This window comes from Eschrichtius robustus, chromosome 10 (genome assembly GCF_028021215.1).
Source record: "Eschrichtius robustus isolate mEscRob2 chromosome 10, mEscRob2.pri, whole genome shotgun sequence".
NCBI classification, from domain to species: domain Eukaryota; kingdom Metazoa; phylum Chordata; class Mammalia; order Artiodactyla; family Eschrichtiidae; genus Eschrichtius; species Eschrichtius robustus.
Window position 1 is genome coordinate 87942544 of NC_090833.1, and position 18969 is coordinate 87961512.

The window sequence follows — 18969 nt, forward strand, 5'->3', positions numbered from 1 at the left end:
TTGATACCAACATGGTTATTGTATAATTACTTTAGATTATAATTTAACTTTGGTGATGTAGCAACTATTTCTGCCAGTTTTAGTAGTTTCTATTGAAATAAGTGTCTAGAAAGGAGAAGTGTATTCAAATGTATGCCTTTTACATTTTACATCAGGTGGCTAGTCCATAGAGATATGATCTTGAGTCAGTTGTTAGAAAACAGATAAAATAGGAAATGTAAGATTTCTTCTTTAATAAAACTGGCCAGATTATTATTATTTCACCATAATGGCAACATCTGCCAGGGAAATTAAAATAAAATTTCCTCCCTACGGAGATTCTGCCTGCTCCAGCTAAAGCTGTGTATATACAGGGAATGCCAGGAAATTCTGACATATTGTTGGAGCGAACACTTCAAAATATCTTGTGTTTTTTCTGTTATAGCAACTTCACTGTGTGGTGGTTGGAAGTGAAAATGCCAAGCGGTATTTTGAAGCAGTTCAAGGATCAAAAGAGCATCGAGGAGAGCTTTTTGGGGTCTATAATCTCTTCAAACTGAGGTCCCAAGGGTCTTGTCTTACAAGGGACATCCTGGAGGTGTGAAATTTTTTTCGGATCTTTTCAATACTTTAAACATGGATTTCTCCCTCAGGAAAATTGCTGGTGCCTTTTCAGAGAAATTTTTGGTTTTCTTCTTAAAAAATGTTTTATGTTTAGAATTTCTACTTTTATAGAAATAGGAAATGAATTACTGTACCTCTAAACTAAGATTTTCCCCATGCATAGTTATAAATAATGTGCATACACAAATTCAGATACATATACAAGACAGTATGACCTCCAAGGCCATTTTCAGATGGTAAAGAGAAATTTATTATTTTGAAAACAGCTGTTGAAGTCAGGAACTAAAAAAAGAGACTTTCCTAAATAAACAAAAATATAAAATGTGTTTTGATTAAAAGTTACCAAATACTCCCTGAGATGCACTCTCATGTCTCATGGAGATTTTTGTTTTCTGTTCCCAATAAAAATTCCACACCAGTATTTCAAACTCTCCCAGTTGTGTTCATCCTCAGGATACAGATGTTTCTTATTCTTAACAGGATATTTATATCCTTTAAAAAATCTTTAAAATTCTTTAATATACCAGAGTACTAAGAATATTAACCTATTTTTTAGTTAATATTGATATGAGTATCATAAAATCCTAGACTATCATTTTTTTCAATCCCATCATCATACAGTTGAGGAAACTGAGTCTTGGAAAACTTAAGGATATTTCCCTTAACTTCCAGGACTTTGTAGTAAAACCTTAATGTACTTCATTTATTTAATAGTACCATAGAAACAGTTCAAGGAACAATTGGTCCCTGTCCTTAAAGAACTTAGACCATCTTTATGGGAGGTGGAAGAGAACATTTACATACTGAACACAGTAACATCAGTAAGCATATGTTAAGCAAGTTTAGTAGCAGTTCAAACGTGATCATCAATGGTTGGGGAAGAGGAAGGTATATATGATTTGTATGTTGTGAATATTACAACTATTATACAATGTCTGATGTATATTGCTGAGTTTTTATTTTATAGTAACTATTTGATTCTGAATTGAGTGACCCATTTAGTCCCCCTTTCTCTGTCTTTTTCTTGTTTTGAATATGCTATTTCTCTGATGGACTTGTTCTTTCCCATTCCTCTTCTCTAATCAGTAAATAGCCTTGTTTGTCCTACAGGACCCCCTCAGATCCTACCTCCAGCGTTGGGTAGTACTACCCAACGTACTAGAGTATATTCATGTTTCTAATTTGAAATCATTACCTATAAAATATATTAGTATTATATTACTTATCCTGTTTTCTACTGTGTATCAAATAGTTTTATTCTCTTTTTTATCAGAATAGCCACCTATTCCTCTGTTAAAAAAGTGTTAGGTAAGACATTCCATATGACAAGTTATGAAACGGAAAGTTCTCTTATTCTCTGGTTGTCCTAAATATATGTTGTTTCTCCTCCAGGATTGTTTATTAATGACAGGACCCTCCATATCTTATATTTTGTTTATGGTAAAATATGCTTAACTGCTTGCTAGGCACATCATTGGCACTCAATTATTAAATTAAATTTTGAATTAAAATTGCTCATTTGTTATCAATCAGAATTTAGTAGATTCATGCTGTGCTTTTGGCCGAACGATGTTTTAAAATATTATTAGTCCAAGCCCTGCATAATGGAAACATATATTATAAAGTAAAAGAAGTATTTTACTTCCTATGATACATTTTTAATTTTTAAAGGTTGTAGAAAAATCCCTTTTAAAATGTTTTAAGATGTAGAAATTTGAATATATAGAACACTTTTAATCTGATGATTTCTGGGCAATTTAGTTCTATTTTGCATTGACTTTCTTTTAACGGTTTCCCTTTAGAGATAGATATTGAGAGCTAATTTCACAAATATTTATTGAGTATATGTTAAATATCCAATACTGTACATCATAGAACTAGGCACACAGAAATGAATAAAATAGACAAAAAGCCCTGCCTACAAAATTTTACATTCTATTTGGGGGAAACAAATAATAATATAACTGAAGTTAGTATATTATGATGATAGATTCTAAGGATAAAAATAGAGCAAGTAGATCAATAAGTTCTAGAGATCTACTACACAGCATGGTGAGTATTGTCAACAATACTATTATTATTATATACCTCAAAACTGCTAAAGGACTAGATCTTAAATGTTCTCACCACATAAAAGAATTGATCATTATATGCCATATTAGAGGTGTTAACTAAAGCTATGATGATAATCATATTACAGTATATAAATATATCAAATTAACACCTCGTAGACCTTAAACGTACACAGTATTATATGTACATTATATCTCAAAAAAAAAAATAAATAAAGCAAGGAAGGGAAATAGAGAGACTGTCAAGGAAAGAGCATTAAAATTTTAGATGGAGTAGCCAAGGAAGGATGCACTATGAGATTGCATTTGATTCTTTGAAGAGACAAGAAAGGAAGAGGTGTTTTAGACAGAGGAACAAATGCAAACAAAGGCCCTGAGGGAGGAGCATGCCCAGCATGATTTCAAAATGGCAAGGAAGCCAAAGTGGCTGGAGTGGAGTAATCAAAAGAGCAAAAGATGGGGCCAGAGAAATGACAGGAAACCAGATCCTGCAGGAACTTTGGCTTTGACTTTGAGTGAGAACAAAAGCAATTAGAGTTCTGAACAGAAGAATGACATAGTCTGATCTATACTGTCTATTCTAAATGTTAAGAATTGGACTATAGAAGTACAAGAGCAGAAGCAAGACGCCAGGTAGGAGGATACTGCAACAATCCAGCCAAGAGATGGTGGTTTGGGCCAGAGGGTAGTGGTGGATGCCCTGAAGCACTGACAGGATTTACTGATGGATCGTCTGATAGGGTATGAGAAATAGGAGTTAAGGATGACTCCAAGTCAACAGAAGACTGGAGTTGCCATTTACCTATCACAAAGGGATTCTGACAGCTTGTAGATTTCTGGTGCTGCCAGTTGCATCTGTTGTAGCCATTTGGCTTCTGTTAAATAGATAAAAGGGAGTTCTCGGACAGAGGCTTCCCACTCCCTTACAGTAATAGCCTCTAGGCACTGGAAGAAAAGATCTTATGGCAATTCAGGAACTCTTTATCATTCTTTCAAGTTCTTTAGGGGTGATTCTCACTTGTTGCCCTGGATACCAGGTAACTGGAGCCATGCCATTGCTATATTATGAATATTGGTGTATTCGTAAGTTGGATATTTGTAACTCTGGTGATGATAGTATTATTTCCCCTTGTTCTATCAACAAATAAAGCCTTGAAAAGAGAAATTTATTTCCTTTTGAAGAAGAATTTAATATTCTAGAATCTAGGCCATTAAATATCTCTGCTAAATGATATACCAAAAGCTATAAAAGCATACTTTCCTAAAAGATGTAGCAAGCCTATTATCTAATTAAGATTTTTTAAATTTTATATTAGATGGATATTTTCATTTTGATGTCTACTACACTGAAGGAATCAATAAGCATATTTTAATGAATATGAACTATGAACACACTAGCAATATAAGCTAGAATATCGAGTTCCCAATACCCAACATTATCCGTGGTATTTAAAATGTTGATAATATGTCCTTACAGTTATTGCAATATTATATAATATTTACACATATACAATAGTTATATAGTTATCATATAGACATAGTTATTATGGCTATCACTACTGGGTAAATTTTTAACAGTTTTTCACTCTCCCTCCCTACTAGGGCTTTTAGCGGAGTTTGCTGAAAAATGTTATTAGTTTTCTATCAGAAAAAGTAAGCTTATGATAAGAAGTAAGAGTTTTTTATGAGCCCAGCAGGCTTCCACTGTGCCTCTATACTACCTAAGAATTATGAGCATTTTAAAATATATACGAATTCCTTAATTAGCAAATTGAAAAATAGCATTAAGAGAGTTAAAGCAGGCTGTACTCAATTTTTTTTTTTTTTTTTTTTTTGGCCATACCACGCACCTTGCGGAGTCTTAGTTCCCTGACCAGGGATCGAACCCAGGCCCATGGCAGTGAAATCGCTGAGTCCTAACCACTGGACCGCCAGGGAATTCCCTGTACTCAATATTCTTAACTCTAAGTTTTAGCATGCCGTTGCTGTTGTTTATCTGGTTGTTTCTGCCCTATATTTTACACAGTTATTTGCATTCTTTACAGAGAGAAGGCCAAGTGGAAGCAGGGGTCATGACAGCTACAACATGGTTGAAAGAGGAACCTCCAGTACACAAACTAGAAACAGTAAGCAATCTTTGAATCTGTAGTCTAGAACTCCTAGGAAACATGTATGTGAAGATTTTAAGTTTCTTTTCCTTTTCTTTCATTTTTCAATGCATAAAGAAAATGTTTTTTTAAAAACGTCAAGGACACAAAGTCAGAGGACTGTCAGTAAAATTAATAATTTAGGCTAATATTTCATATCATATCATAAAAAAAAATTCAGGAGCAGTCACCAGGTGTTTACATCCAAACTGGAATTTTAACTATGCCAAACTGTAAATCCAAAATTAAATGCACTGTATAGGTGACCAATCCAACCTAAATAATTTTTTTTTACTAAACAACAAATTAAATGGAAAAATAGCAATCAATGTATATTTAAAATTATTAAATTCAAACACCAAACTCATTCTCTGACTCAAGCAGATATTTTATTTGAGCCCTTTGTCTTGTGGTAGTTTGTCATCTCACATACTACATACTTTATTGTCATCCTAAAGTCTTTTTAAAAGTAAAGAATATATATAGAAGATTTTTTTTTAAATTGTTATTGCTGTTTTTTTCTTGTTTTTTTTTTAAGGGATTTAACTCTAAATTTGTACTAGCCCAAAGATATAATGATAACTATGATAACTATATATTATGATATAACATATATATATATGATATAACAGTATATCATATAATCTGTATGATAACTATATGCAATGATAACTATAAATTTATAACACCCCTATAAATTTATATAACCAAGTATGGGGTGAATATTTTTCTAAATTTATAGAAATACATGAGTATCAAATGTTGGCAGAAGTATTACCAGATAATACTTTCCCAAAATCTTTTACTAATGAAGCCTCAGTTTTCAGAAACTGAGAATATATTTAGCTCTAATTAATGTGGAAAAAGTAAATATTGGATTTAAATTTGTAGCAAATTTTACTTCAAAATAGCTTCAATATTTTCTTTCTTTATGGTGGTCAAGATCCTATCCAATCTATTTTTAATCAATTAGAAACATTTTCCAGTTGGGAATTCTTTAGCTCCTACAAATTTGTTTTGTTTTTAACGCATGATTGAAAGTATCTGCTGGACTGTCGTAAGCAATAAGTTGTGTGCTTTTCACTTTGAGGCCAGAATCAGTCTCTGCATCTTAGAAGCTAACAGCTCTGCTCTGTGTTTTCCTTATAAATAATTTGATCATTTGATATTCTAGTTTTAACTTTTATTTATTTGGAAAGTTATTCAACTTTAAAAGAGTATACCAGACTGTAATATTAAATCCTTTATGTTTGTTTACTATCAATAAATGTTTTACTTTTAGAAAATACCAAGTAATATACTTGTACATAAATTATCTGCCCAAATTCAATTCCCCTCCAGTGTGATAGATTTGATATCCTTATTTTGATGTTTTCTAATGTTTCCACCATTGCTTCTTATATAGGCTAGGGAGCCTGACTGTCAAGAATACAAAAGTCCAGAACAGCCTGCAGAACCACTAGCAAAAGAAGCATGTGATATCTGCAGTGATTTTAGTGAAGATGAATCAGTAGGACACTCAATAATAAAGACTGCTAAAAACAAAGCATCTGACCCAAGTAAAGCTTCGGGTACTCCTGGACAGCTTACCTTACTCCAGTGTGGTTTCTCTAAATTGTTTGAGACAAAATGTGAAGCAGTTGAGGACAGTGATGGAAATACTGCCTCTGACGATGAAAGTTCTGATGAACAGCCCACATGCCTTTCAACAGAAGCCAAAGATGTTGGTTGTCGGAAAAGTCAAGACTCTCTTGGTACTTCAAAGCATCAGAAATTACCTAACATCCTAAATCCAAATGGAAAATATATTTTTGATAAAAGTGAGATTTTAGAACAGAATATTTCTTCTGAGTCTGATGATGAGAAAAATTTTAAAAATACAGTTGACCACCATTGCATTTCACAGAATGTCACAGAATCAGAAGATAGTGATATCATCTTTCCCACACAGTACACAACTCAAAGATTCCTCAAGAAGAGTGTAAGGTTTAAGCCACCTGTGGATGGATCTGAAGATTCTGAAACAGAAAACCCTGGAAATATAAGAAATAATGGTGATAATAGAAAGACCGATGTCAGAGGAAATGGACTAATTTCAAAACAATTAAATCCTGAGAACAAGACCCTAAAATCTAATACGAAAAGAAAAGGCAGTAGTGATATTAGTGACGAATCTGATGACATTGAAATTTCCTCCAAGTCAAGAGTAAGAAAGAAAAGAGCTACTAGTTCTCTGAGGTTTAAGAGAAAAGAGGAAAATAAAAGGGAACTTTACACTTTTCCAAAAACAATGAAGAAAACAAACCAACTGTGTGCAACAGATGAAGACTGTACCTCTCAGGCTATTGATGAGTTTACATCGTCAGATGATGATTTATCTGTTAGCCACATCAGTGTCTCTAAACAGAACCATAGACCAAAAACTATAAAAGATAGAATCAGTTTCTCTTCAAAATTAACTAGCCATGAGAAAAATAGCACTTTTATACCAAGAAAACCAATGAAATTTCCAAATAAGAGCATTGTCAATCAAGATCAGATGTGTGAATCAATGGATAAATTTTTAGGTAACTGCAGATATATTCTGAAAACTTTTCTTTGCATATTTGTTTCATGCAATCAAATAGTTTCGCAAGAGATTCTTGAATTAACTTGAATTAGCTCTACAATCAAGATGCTACATTGAGACACAAATGAGGAAGTGGGTGGTGGCAGGATAAAGGGGAAGATCACCTAGGTCAAGATAGAGAACTTCGTCATCTAGACCAGGACCCCTTCCATGTGGCCCATCTGAATCACAACCTTCCCCATACACTAATTATTCTAACTTTTTTGCATTTTTATGGCTTTATTAAATGTATATACAGTTGATACAAGTGTGTATCCCTAGACATTATAGTTTAGTCTCACTCATTAAAAAAATTTTATATAGCTTAATGTATAGGATTCCTCCTCCATCCCTTTTGTTTCTTTACAATTTATATTTCTCTGTTGAAGAAACCAGGCCAATTGTTTTCTGCAACTTGCATATTGCGGATTGGTGCAGTTGAACATATTTCTCCGCCCTCTATATTTCCTGAAAATGATCAGTTGGCGTCTGACACTATATCAAACTCAGGTTCAGTTCCTTTGACAAAACAAAAGTTAGTGTTTGACAGAATGTATGCTGGTTTCTCTCTTTGTGATCTTAGCAGCCATTGATGCTTAATGCCTAGAATTATTTATTCATTCAGAGTAGCAAAATGACATTTTCTACTTCTCTCATTTCTTTTTCATTTGTTAGTTAGGATGCTTCTGAAAGGAGATACTTCCCCTCATCTACTGTTACTTACCCAGTGGTACAGTTCATACAGAGAAGGCAGGAAAAATAATTTCTTTCACAGCTTTTAGTATAAATTGATTTCCTATCATCCTTAGATTTCTTAAAATCATTATGAATTAATTGATTCAAACACATTTAATGAGTCCAAATCCATTTCAATTAATATCATTATTGAGGCTCAATTTTCCCATCTTTGGACAGTGGGAGCCTTTAAACATGAGCATTTTGATTCCTGAGATCTTTAACATGATGCTAATCATCTTTGATACCTCTCAGGTATTACAGGATGCTCCATCATGCATTTTTTGCCTCAGACCTAAAATCAGTCATTTCTCTAAGAAATCTTGGTTTCTTTTAGTGAGAAAGTGTGTTTCAAGACCACGGTCTGGTGCTAGGAATGATCATTGCTACTACTCGCTTGGGCCTTTCAGTGGATAAATTGTTTGTGTTACATATGTGTGTGTGTATATATAGGTATATATGAGTTTATATATGTATTTATGTACATGTATGTATTTTTATATATGATGATAAAATATTTCATGAATTCATATTGATACTTCCATATTTGTACTTACCTTGGGGGTACAGAGCTTTTACTTAACCTCTTCTCTATCATATTTACATACCACTTCTTCTATGCTGATAATACCGGTTCTTTGGCATATAGGGAACGATTTAATTATAATGTTCCATAATTACTCATGTTTTATCCATGTTATACAAAAGTCGAATAAGAAAAATATTATTATAATATAATTCCTAGAAACATTAAGGTTTTGGGGTGTTCTTTTTTGTATATACTCTCCCATTTCTCCCCATTTTTAAAATGGATATATTATGTCTTCATTGTCAACACACATGAATATTGCATTATACTCTCTCCTCTTAGACTTCATTTATTCTTGGTTTGCAGATAACTATAAATTTAGTGCTTCTCATTAGTCAATGTCTCTAATGTCACTGTCTCTCTAGTCATTTTGGTTGTCTGAAGCTTATTTTCTAGTAGATCCCTTATTTCTAGTAGATCCCAGGAAGTACTCATGAAAGTAATATTCCCTGAGATTGTTGTTGATAGCAGTTTGTACCCTTTATACTTAAAAGTCATTTTTTCTGGATATAAAATTCTTGGCTTACACTTTCTTAAGTATTTTAAATATGTAGCTTCATTTTCTTCTGGCATGAAGTATTGTGCTATGTGTTCTTTTTTTTTTCTTAGATGCCCAAAGTGTGTTTTTTCTTTTCCTTATTTTCTAGTAATTTTACTAGATTATATTTTGGTGTTTGTCTTAGCTCAGGCTGCTGTAACAAGTTACCATAGACTGGGTGGCTTAAACAACATTTATTTCTCACAGTTTGGAAGGCTGGAAGTCCAAGATCAGGAAGGATTCTTGATTAGGGCCCTCTTCCTGGTTTACAGATCACTGCCTTCTTGCTGTCTTTACATGGTCGAGAGAGAAATCATCTCTCATGTCTTTTATTATAAGGGCACTAATCCCATTCATTAGGGCTCCACCCTCATGACCTAATTATCTCCCAAAGACCTAACCTCCAAACACCATCACACTGGGGATTAGGGCTTAAACATATGAGTTTTGAGGGGACACAAATATTCAGTCCATAGTAGTCTGGATCAATATTCTCATAGTGTAGTTTCAACTCAGTTTTTATTTAAGGAAAGCTTATTTGTACTAGTATTTTTAGCTACTTGTTCTATTCCTTTACTTTGACTTTCCTCTTCAGGAATTTCTGTTATTCAGATGTTCAGTCTTCTTTGCCTGTCTTCAGTATTTGTCACATTCTCCCAAATCCTATTTTATTTATTTTTCATTTCTTTTTGCTTTTTAAAAATGTCCTTCTCTTTCTCTTAAATCAGTATCTATTGTGTAAGAGTATCTCTCTTACGTTCCTTCTAATTTAGTCTCCATTTCTGAATTTTTTTTTTTTAATTTCTATGTCTTTCTGAGTTCTGCCACTCATTTCTGAGTCATTCTAATTCTGATTTATATTGTTGGTTCCTATATTTTATCATTTTCTTAAGGTGTTTTACCTGATGTTGAAATCAATTACAATTTTGTTGTTTTGTAAGCATATCTTTCTGGCATATTTTCATTGTAAGGATATTATTCTGCTGTAAGGATATTATTCTCTTTTCTCTTATAATTTTTATGAGATTTGACCCTCTTGCTCATTTTTATAGAAAGTCTTTTACCTGAATTTTTTTAAATGAGGCAGAGTTTAAGAAATCTTTTCTAATTTCACAGAGATTCATATTTGTTATTTTTCTATAGTGTTCAAAACTATGATAGGATTTCCTGTTTCTGTTTCCCCTGCTTTGCTCTAGACCATCTCTTTCCCTCATCCCTGTTCTTCCTTTTCTGCTCATTTTGACTCCATCCCAGCAGTTTTTCCTCATTGTATGGCCCTGGCCTGGGAGCCCTGGAGGGTTAGTTTGGGGAGTTCCTTAGGGCTAGCTTGCCCCAGCCCCTCAGGCCTTCTTACCACAAGCCCCCTGTATGCTGTACTCAGCTTTAGAGAATGCAGAACCTTCCCAGATCCAGCTGCTGATCTCCAGGTAACCCACCGTGCTAGGGTCTCCTGTTCTCCGATCCATCAGATGCCACCCTGTCGCTTCCTTCTTCTTTTACACAGACCCTGATGCCATGCAGAGTGTGTAGCCATTAGTGGGTTATACCCACTCTCTTGTATTTTAGGGCTAATGGGAGTATCTTGTCATCTAATTTTGTTGTAAGTGTTGTCCTTTGCTTTTGGTTTTGCGGTCTAGTTGTTCTCATGTTCTCATGTGGGGATTCAGAGAGATTGAAAAACTGCTTCCCCTTACCACCATCTGCTGAGAATCTGATTAGTAGTTTTTAAGAGTTAGCATTGCTTTCAAAAGTGTGTCACTCATTCCCAAAAAAACTACATGAAAGAATCTGATATGTAAGCAAGCTTATATTTTGATAAGCTTTCTTTTGTGGTTATTAGTAGTGTCATTTAAAAGTTCATTATGATATATATTTTGATACCCTTGTAATTAAGTACAGGTTTACCCTGCTCTCCGAAAGTAGAGCCTTCCTATGTAACTTTTTGTAAGCTGAAATGGTGTAAAGCAAAGAAGCAATTACCTTAGGACACATCTTGTTAATGGTTGCACAAAATAAATCCAGATAAAGCACAGATGCTCACAGACACAGTCCAAAGCTATGATGGCTTGATGCTGAGATGCTGAGTGTCATTCCTGGGGAAGGAGCTTGGTGGTGCCACGCTTGCTGCTGGGCTGTGTGCTGCCTCTACAAGGGCTTGCTGCAAAACAAACACTGCAACACTTTTCACTTTTGGCCCTTTTTCACAAAAGCGAAAATTCTCTTTGGATTTCCTTCTGTTAGAGTGAAAACAGGTACTAACGTAGGTCTTTTGGAAAAGCTAAGTGGTGCAAAGCAAACTTTCAAGAGCTAAGGGATACCGGTACTGCACTATCCTTTGGTTTCTGTGCTACAATTAGATTTTAGGTTTGAGGAATTATTGCATAAACTTTTTTAAAAGAGCAGCTAAGTTCTGTTTTTTGTTTTTGTTTTTTTACTGTGTAAAAGGTGTCGATAGTTTGTGTGGAACTCGTTCTATTTTGAATAATGCATAATATGTGTCATCAGGATTAAGAAAAATCTGGGGAAATTTTCTACCAGAATCCTTTTGAAGGTTTTAAACTGTTGGTATACTTACTACTGATATTTTGAAATTTAAGGTGAATATTATCTTGGTTACTCTTTTACTCATCTTATTTAACAACATCTTGTTTTCTCATGATTGGCAATTCTGGTTGAGAAAGGTTCAGGACTAAAACAGCACAAGTGTTGAAGGTCATAATTGAGGTTCATTGCCAGAGCTGTTTGAGGGAGCTTTTATAGACCTCAATTTGAGCCTTCTTTTTTATGACCGTAATTTAAAAGTAAATTATAGGTGCCTAGAAGCAAAGCAGTAAAAAAAAGTAGCCATTTTTTAAACTTCTTTCAGATAAAAGGTGTAAGTTAATTTTTTTCGTTTCCTAAAAACCTCCAAATCTGGGCATATGTACAAAAAAGACAGTGTACAAACAGTAAAACTGAACAAAGCCAACCAAATGAAACTCCCTGGTCATAAACCCCATGCTCCTACTTCGTCACTGTAATCAAATACGTGTTTAAAGGAACAGGTGAAGTTAGCACTGCTTTTAAATTAGTAAACTTTTTTTTTTTTTACATCAACAGAGACAACAAATTCATAGAGACAACCTTCCACTATGACTTTCCTCTTAGCCAAAACCCTCATTTCAGGCTTAAATCTAAAAATTGTTACCTGATTCAGAAGTTCTTATATTGATGAGAGGGAAAAGTCATTTCTAAGTTAACCTAGACCAATATATTTGAACTCTTTCTCTTTTCAATTGTTTTAAAAAAGAATATTGTGATATTGACATACAAACAATGTTTTTCTTGAGGATTAAAAATAAAATAAGCATAACCTGTTTTTAATGTGTTGCTGATAATTTTTAAAGTATGCCTTGAACCATATTGCTTCATCATGAGACATCACTTAATAAACATCAATTACCTCCTAGGTGGTGTTCAGGAAGTGGCTTACATTCACTCAAACCAGAATGTGATTGGATCAAGCAAAGCTGAAAATCACATGAGCCGATGGGCAGCACGTGATGTATTTGAATTGAAGCAGTTTTCCCAGCTTCCTGCTAACATAGCTGTTTGTACTTCTAAGGTAAGTAGAACACAGGATAATGTATCTCTAGTTTTTAACCTCATTTTCACTGAAGTTCCTCAACAGGATCTTCTGTAAGTACTCCCTCAAAAGTACCAACAAGACTATAAATGACTTACAAATAAGTGTAAAAAACAGAATACCATTTGGGGCACGATATCCACTAAAGATGTTTTATATTAAAAGACAAATCTATATCTAAATGCCTAATAATGTTGAGTTGCTTAATAGTTTCCCTCAGTGAAAGTCTGCCAAAAATGAGGAATCTGAGGGAATCACTTAAATCAGAATCAAAAATACTTCTCATATGGAAAAAGGAAAATGTATCATTAGATTTACCTCCATAATTTTTCATCTAAAATGAAGACACACACAAAAACTAACTTCATATAGAATTTATATTTTTAACAAAAGGATTTTTATAATGTTAAAAGTAATAAATACTTCCTATGGGCTCTTCTCATTTAAATTTGCTGTTATATAGAAATAAGGCTTATATAAAAGTGATATTTTATTTACACACTTTTGTCAAAAGTTTTAAAAAATATTCTCTTCTCTTTGGCTTATTATTCTTTCTTAATTCCTTAGAGCTAGGTGTCTGAGGAGTAGTTTTTCTACCACTTTATGTGTAGAAGTGAAAAATTGGTATTGTATGTAACAATGACACTTTGTTTCAAGTTAGTGCTACTTTTGAGAATGAAACGTGGGGGGGGTGGGGGGTTGGGGGTGGGGATGCTATCTGAACTGTCAAGCTGAGACAGGAGATAGATGGGCCCCCAGGGCAAACGGTTTGTGTTCGTTCCTTGTGGACCGGTACTCTGAGACAGGAATAACAGGACAATTGAGAGAGGAGGCTGGACCCTGCCCAGAGGGAAGATAAGAGACCACTTATTCCTCATTCCTGAAGTCAGGAGACCTCCCAGACTACACATGAGCAGAAAGGCTCCTTGGAGGTCAAAAGGGGAGTGATGCCAAGTGTCCAAACCTACCCAAAGGCCTCTTGCATAGAATTCATCTTGGCTAAGAGATGCATGCGCACACATGGAAAAATCCTGAGCTATACCAAATATGGACTTTGAACCAGGCAAATCAAAATGACTGGCCAAAGGAAACCCGAAGAAATGCCCCATAAAAGTGATTCAAACTGCCACGAGGGTGTGACTCTTTCTCTGAGCCCACCCGTGTGTCTATCCACACATACTCTTTTTCTCGCCTAATAAATACTTTACTTGTTTCACTACTTTCCGTCTTTGTGGGAATTCTTTTTCTGCAAAGCCGTACAGCCAGGGCCTTGTCACTGACCACTGGTCTAGTGGCTAGGATTCGGTGCTCTCACCAGCGCGACCCAACCTCAGTCACTGGCCGGGAACCGAAACCCCGCTTCAAGCCGCTGCAGGCCTAGGCCACCCAAGATCAAAGCTATCTTCATTTATTTGTACCTCATCTGGTTTGACAAAGATTTTGGATTGTCTTAATAAAATCAGAATACAAAATTAAGTTCATGACCACGGAAAATATAAATTAAGACGGAAGTTCAAGACTGGGAGAAAGTTAGAATGCAGGTATATAGGATATACTATACTTTCCCAGATATATTTTTTTAATGAAATCTTGATTGAGTTTCCTGGTAGACAAAACAAAGGAAGTGAACAATGTATTTAGTGTTTTCTCAACTAGTACATTTGGAAATGTTGGGCAGTTTGGGTGGTCACAATGACTAAGTGCCTGACTGGTATTAATGTCTGGAGGCCAGGGATGCTAAATGGCTGTCCTGGGGGGTGGGGGGAGCATCCCACATGCCAAGAATTGTTCTGCCCAAAATGCCATAACACCCTACTGAGAAACACTGAGCTAAATGATTGTCCTTAAGAAAAAAGAAAAACAAAAAAAAACACCTCTTCTAAGGAGGAGCAAAGCTTTTCCTAGCGTTTAATTTGAAAGAAATTTGTCACCTGGCATTTTAAATGGGGACCACTGAATGATCTAGTTAACTGTCAGTTGTCTTATAATATCCTTAGAGTAAATGTAATATTGAGCTTTGAAAGGCTGTGCTTTTAGCATTTTTCAGTGTAATCCAAAGGCCCAATTCCAAAATGCAACTCATGAAAGGACTTTCATGACCCAAGTATGCCACTTTTTTATATTCTCATTTGATCTGGGAGTATACCATATCTCAACCAATGCTGTAAAATAGCATTTCTACAATTTGACTACCTTGTGGGAGCTATATGAAAAAGGCAGAAATGTGCTGGGTTTGCCAGAAATTTACTATATTAAAATGAAGAGCATATCAGAATCTTTTAAACAGACAGCTAATTTTTTTTTAACGCATTGTTTACTTTGTTTGTTTATTTATTTATTTATTTTTGGCTGTGTTGGGTCTCCGTTTCTGCGCGAGGGCTTTCTCCAGTTGCGGCAAGCAGGGGCCACTCTTCATCGCGGTGCGCGGGCCTCTCACTATTGCGGCCTCTCTTGTTGCGGAGCACAGGTTCCAGATGCGCAGGCTCAGTAATTGTGGCTCACGGGCCTAGCTGCTCCGCGGCATGTGGGATCTTCCCAGACCAGGGCTCGAACCCGTGTCCCCTGCATCGGCAGGCAGACTCTCAACCACTGCACCACCAGGGAAGCCCCAGACAGCTAATTTTTTATTAGGTTTTTCTTTCTTTTAAACCATGCCTTTTTTTTAAACCATGCTCTTTTCCAAACAAATTTTAATGTGAAAGGTCAGAAAATTTGGCAAACTCTGTAGTAGATGTTAATGCAATAATTTAACTGGATATTGGTCACTAGCTTATTTAAATATTTCTCAGAGAAGAAATTTACAGCCATGTAATACCTCCCAAAACGGACCCAAGAAGCAACCCCTAGATATAGAAGCAATAAAAAGTACCTTTGGAACCTTCGTAAGGAAAATTGTAAAAATGAAAATGCTGGAAATATACTTTGCCTTTAGTTGGGGGGGTGGGGGTTGTGCAAAGGGATTTCCTTTATCCTTACATTAGCAATACCAGTAGTTTTCAACCTTTTTCAACCCCAGCATTCTTGAGATGAACAGCACAGTCTCATCAGAAACCTTGTCTTTTCACAGTGATTTTCAGAGTGAGGGGCATTTCTTACCAGGAAACAAATTGGAATACCCAGCTCCTGGAATTTCTGATATGTCCTTTGAGGCCATATATCTCCCCAGTCACACATAGACCAATTTAGTAGACCTTTTTCAGGGAATATGAAGAAATCTGGTGTTTAATGACTAAATCACGGTGGGTATAAAATACTCAGGGAAGTTTTAAAGCCATTAAGCAGGAAGTCCAGTCCCATGCCACCAACGCTAGCAGGCATTATATAATAGTCTATATAAACATACTTATTTCAGTGGCTAACTTCTTTAAATCAATACTTGATACAGTAAAATTCTGACAGAATAAGATTCAATCCCTCAGATTTGACCTATATCATTTAATACATCAGGTTAATAATATAGTTGTACTTTAGCATCTTGAAAGCTGAAATGTATTACCTATAAAAAACAATCACTTGGGGATGGTATTATAAACTTACCATCAAAAAAGAAAGGTCTTGGATACACACTACTATATATAAAATAGCTAGCTAATAAGGACCTACTGTATAGCACAGGGGACTCTACTCAATACTCTGTAATGGCCTATATGGGATAAGAATCTAAAAAAGAGTGAATATATGTATATGTATAACTGATTCACTTTGCTGTGCACCTAAAACTAACACAGCATTATGAGTCAACTATACTCCAATAAAAAGTTAAATAAATAAAAAGAAAAGTCTTGGTATATGAAAATCAGAGTTTTCAGGGCTTCCCTGGTGGCACAGTGGTTAAGAATCCACCTTCCAATGCAGGGGATATGGGTTCGAGCCCTGGTCCGGGAAGATCCCACATGCCACGGAGCAACTAAGCCCGTGTGCCACAACTACTGAGCCTGTGCTCTAGAACCCACGTGCCACAACTACTGAAGCCCGCGCGCCCAGAGCCCGTGCTCTGCAACAAGAGAAGCCACCGCAATGAGAAGCCCACTCACGGCAACCAGAGAAAGCCCGCTCACTGCAACGAAGAGTAGCCCCCCCCACCCAGCTCACTGCAACCAGAGAAAGCCTGCACGCAGCAACGAAGACCCAGGGCAGCCAAAAATAAATAAAGTAAATAAATTTTAAAAATAAAATCAGTTTTCAAAATAGTTAGTGATCATACATATTTTTGTTGTTCTTAGTTTTTCACCAACATCAAAAACTAAACCTACTATATTTTTGACATAAAACTGCAACCCCTGAGACATACCTCATGCTTTCCTCCTTTTAGTTTAACTAGAAATAAATAAAGAACTCATATAATGAGACTCATCTTCAGTTTGTTCAACTCTAATATTCTAGAGGCAGAAGAAATTTTTGATTGTTATAACTAGCCTATGGCATGGAGTCTATTCAGGCTGTCAGTTTGAATTGTAGCTCTACCTGATACTTCCTGTGTGACCATGAACAAGTTACTTACCTTCTCTGTGCCTCAATTTCCTTGTGCTTAATATACAAGTAATTATACTTCTTACCTCAAATCGTTGTTGTGAAGACTAAATGAGGTAATACCTGTAAAATGCTCTGAACAGTACCTGACACAAAGTAAGCAGTCAATGAATAATAAGTATTGTTACTACAACCAATGGATAAGACTGATGTCAGGTCTCTAACTCCCCTGGAGGGTGAGGATCAACAAAAACAATCTATAAACAGTTGTATGCAGCTATATTTAACTATAAGTAAAAGAATGGGTGGTACTAGTCCATCTGGGGCTTTGAATTTCCTTAAAAACAAAACAAGAATATTTATGGTAGATTATTTTTCAAATTTTTATATGTGACTACTGTTTTTGTTTATGAAAACAAAGTCACTCAGTACTTTATACTTTATATTAATTTTGTTTTAGGATATTCTGTATTAGAGTAGAAGTTATTAGTAACTTTTCTCCTTAAAGCTGATAGATTTATTTTCTGTTTAGATTCATTAGTTTGTGACTACTTCTAATTCATGATATCTCCATAGCTGCTGACAGAGATTCAAATGAGTGAGACAGCACTCTGCCATCAAACTAGTCCTTTTGCATCTCTATACATATTACTCTGGGTTCTCCTCATTATAATTCTTCTGGTAACTAGAAACTACTTTAATAATGTCAGTGAGATGGAATGATGGTAATGTTGTGTTTCTCTTTACTAAAACTATTTGTAAAGATGGTTAAATTAAGCATTTCTGAAGACTTTTAAAATTAAAAAATATTATTTTACGTAAATGAGATATTGATGACATGTCAAAGCCATTCACAGAATTTCTAAGGAAAAAAATGATCACAATCACTGATTTCATCATATCTGGTCGATAGTATTTATTTCAACACCTTTAATGAGTAAATCATTGAACCACACCATCATCTTTGGTTAGATATATATATGTCACTCACTGAGAGGTTTTGCAGCTCTCCGTGTGGTGGTGGCTGGCAATAATGGATTTGCAGTTTTGGGAAAACTTTTAAACCGTTACGGGAAGAAAAGAGAATAAACTAAGGTGAAGGTAAATGAAGCAAGATGAAGGCAGAAAGTCTCAGCCATAGTGTTAGAAATATCGACAACCCTCTTCTTCTGAAATCTCCAAAAATCCCTAGACCTCCCAGCTACAGTACAGTATCTTTCATCTGGGGCTCACATCCAGAATCTTTTTGATTACTGAGAATTCTTTTGAGTGCTTCATGTCTGTCACCAAAGTTTTATTAGAGACCTTTGTGTTTGAAAAGATTTTGTGTTTGTATGTGTGTATGCCTGTGTGTGGTCTCTGTGTGTGTCTGTGTGTCTGCAGCCAGATGCAGATGTGTTGCCTCAATTCCTAAGAAAACAAAACAAGTCCTATTTATTTGTATGAAGGCAACACAAGATTAACAGTGGCCACAATATGCAAGTATTTCACTTTCCAAGGAATACTGTAATTGAGTCTAAGTAAGAGCTTTTAACTAAATTGCAAAGGAATATACTAAATGGAAAACTTACAAAAGAGAAGT

The 18969-nt window shown here is 35.2% G+C and overlaps 1 protein-coding gene across 9 annotated transcripts in view; it reads left to right on the forward strand.

Annotated features, from left to right (window-relative positions):
• ERCC6L2 (ERCC excision repair 6 like 2) overlaps nt 1-18969 on the forward strand; it is a 231188-nt gene that overhangs the window by 108262 nt on the left and 103957 nt on the right. For all 9 annotated transcript variants that reach the window (XM_068552809.1, XM_068552808.1, XM_068552815.1 and 6 more), the window contains exons 14-17: nt 425-577; nt 4721-4801; nt 6228-7389; nt 12742-12896. In XM_068552809.1, coding sequence (XP_068408910.1) covers nt 425-577; nt 4721-4801; nt 6228-7389; nt 12742-12896 — 1551 coding nt within the window. The remainder of the gene's footprint in view (nt 1-424; nt 578-4720; nt 4802-6227; nt 7390-12741; nt 12897-18969) is intronic.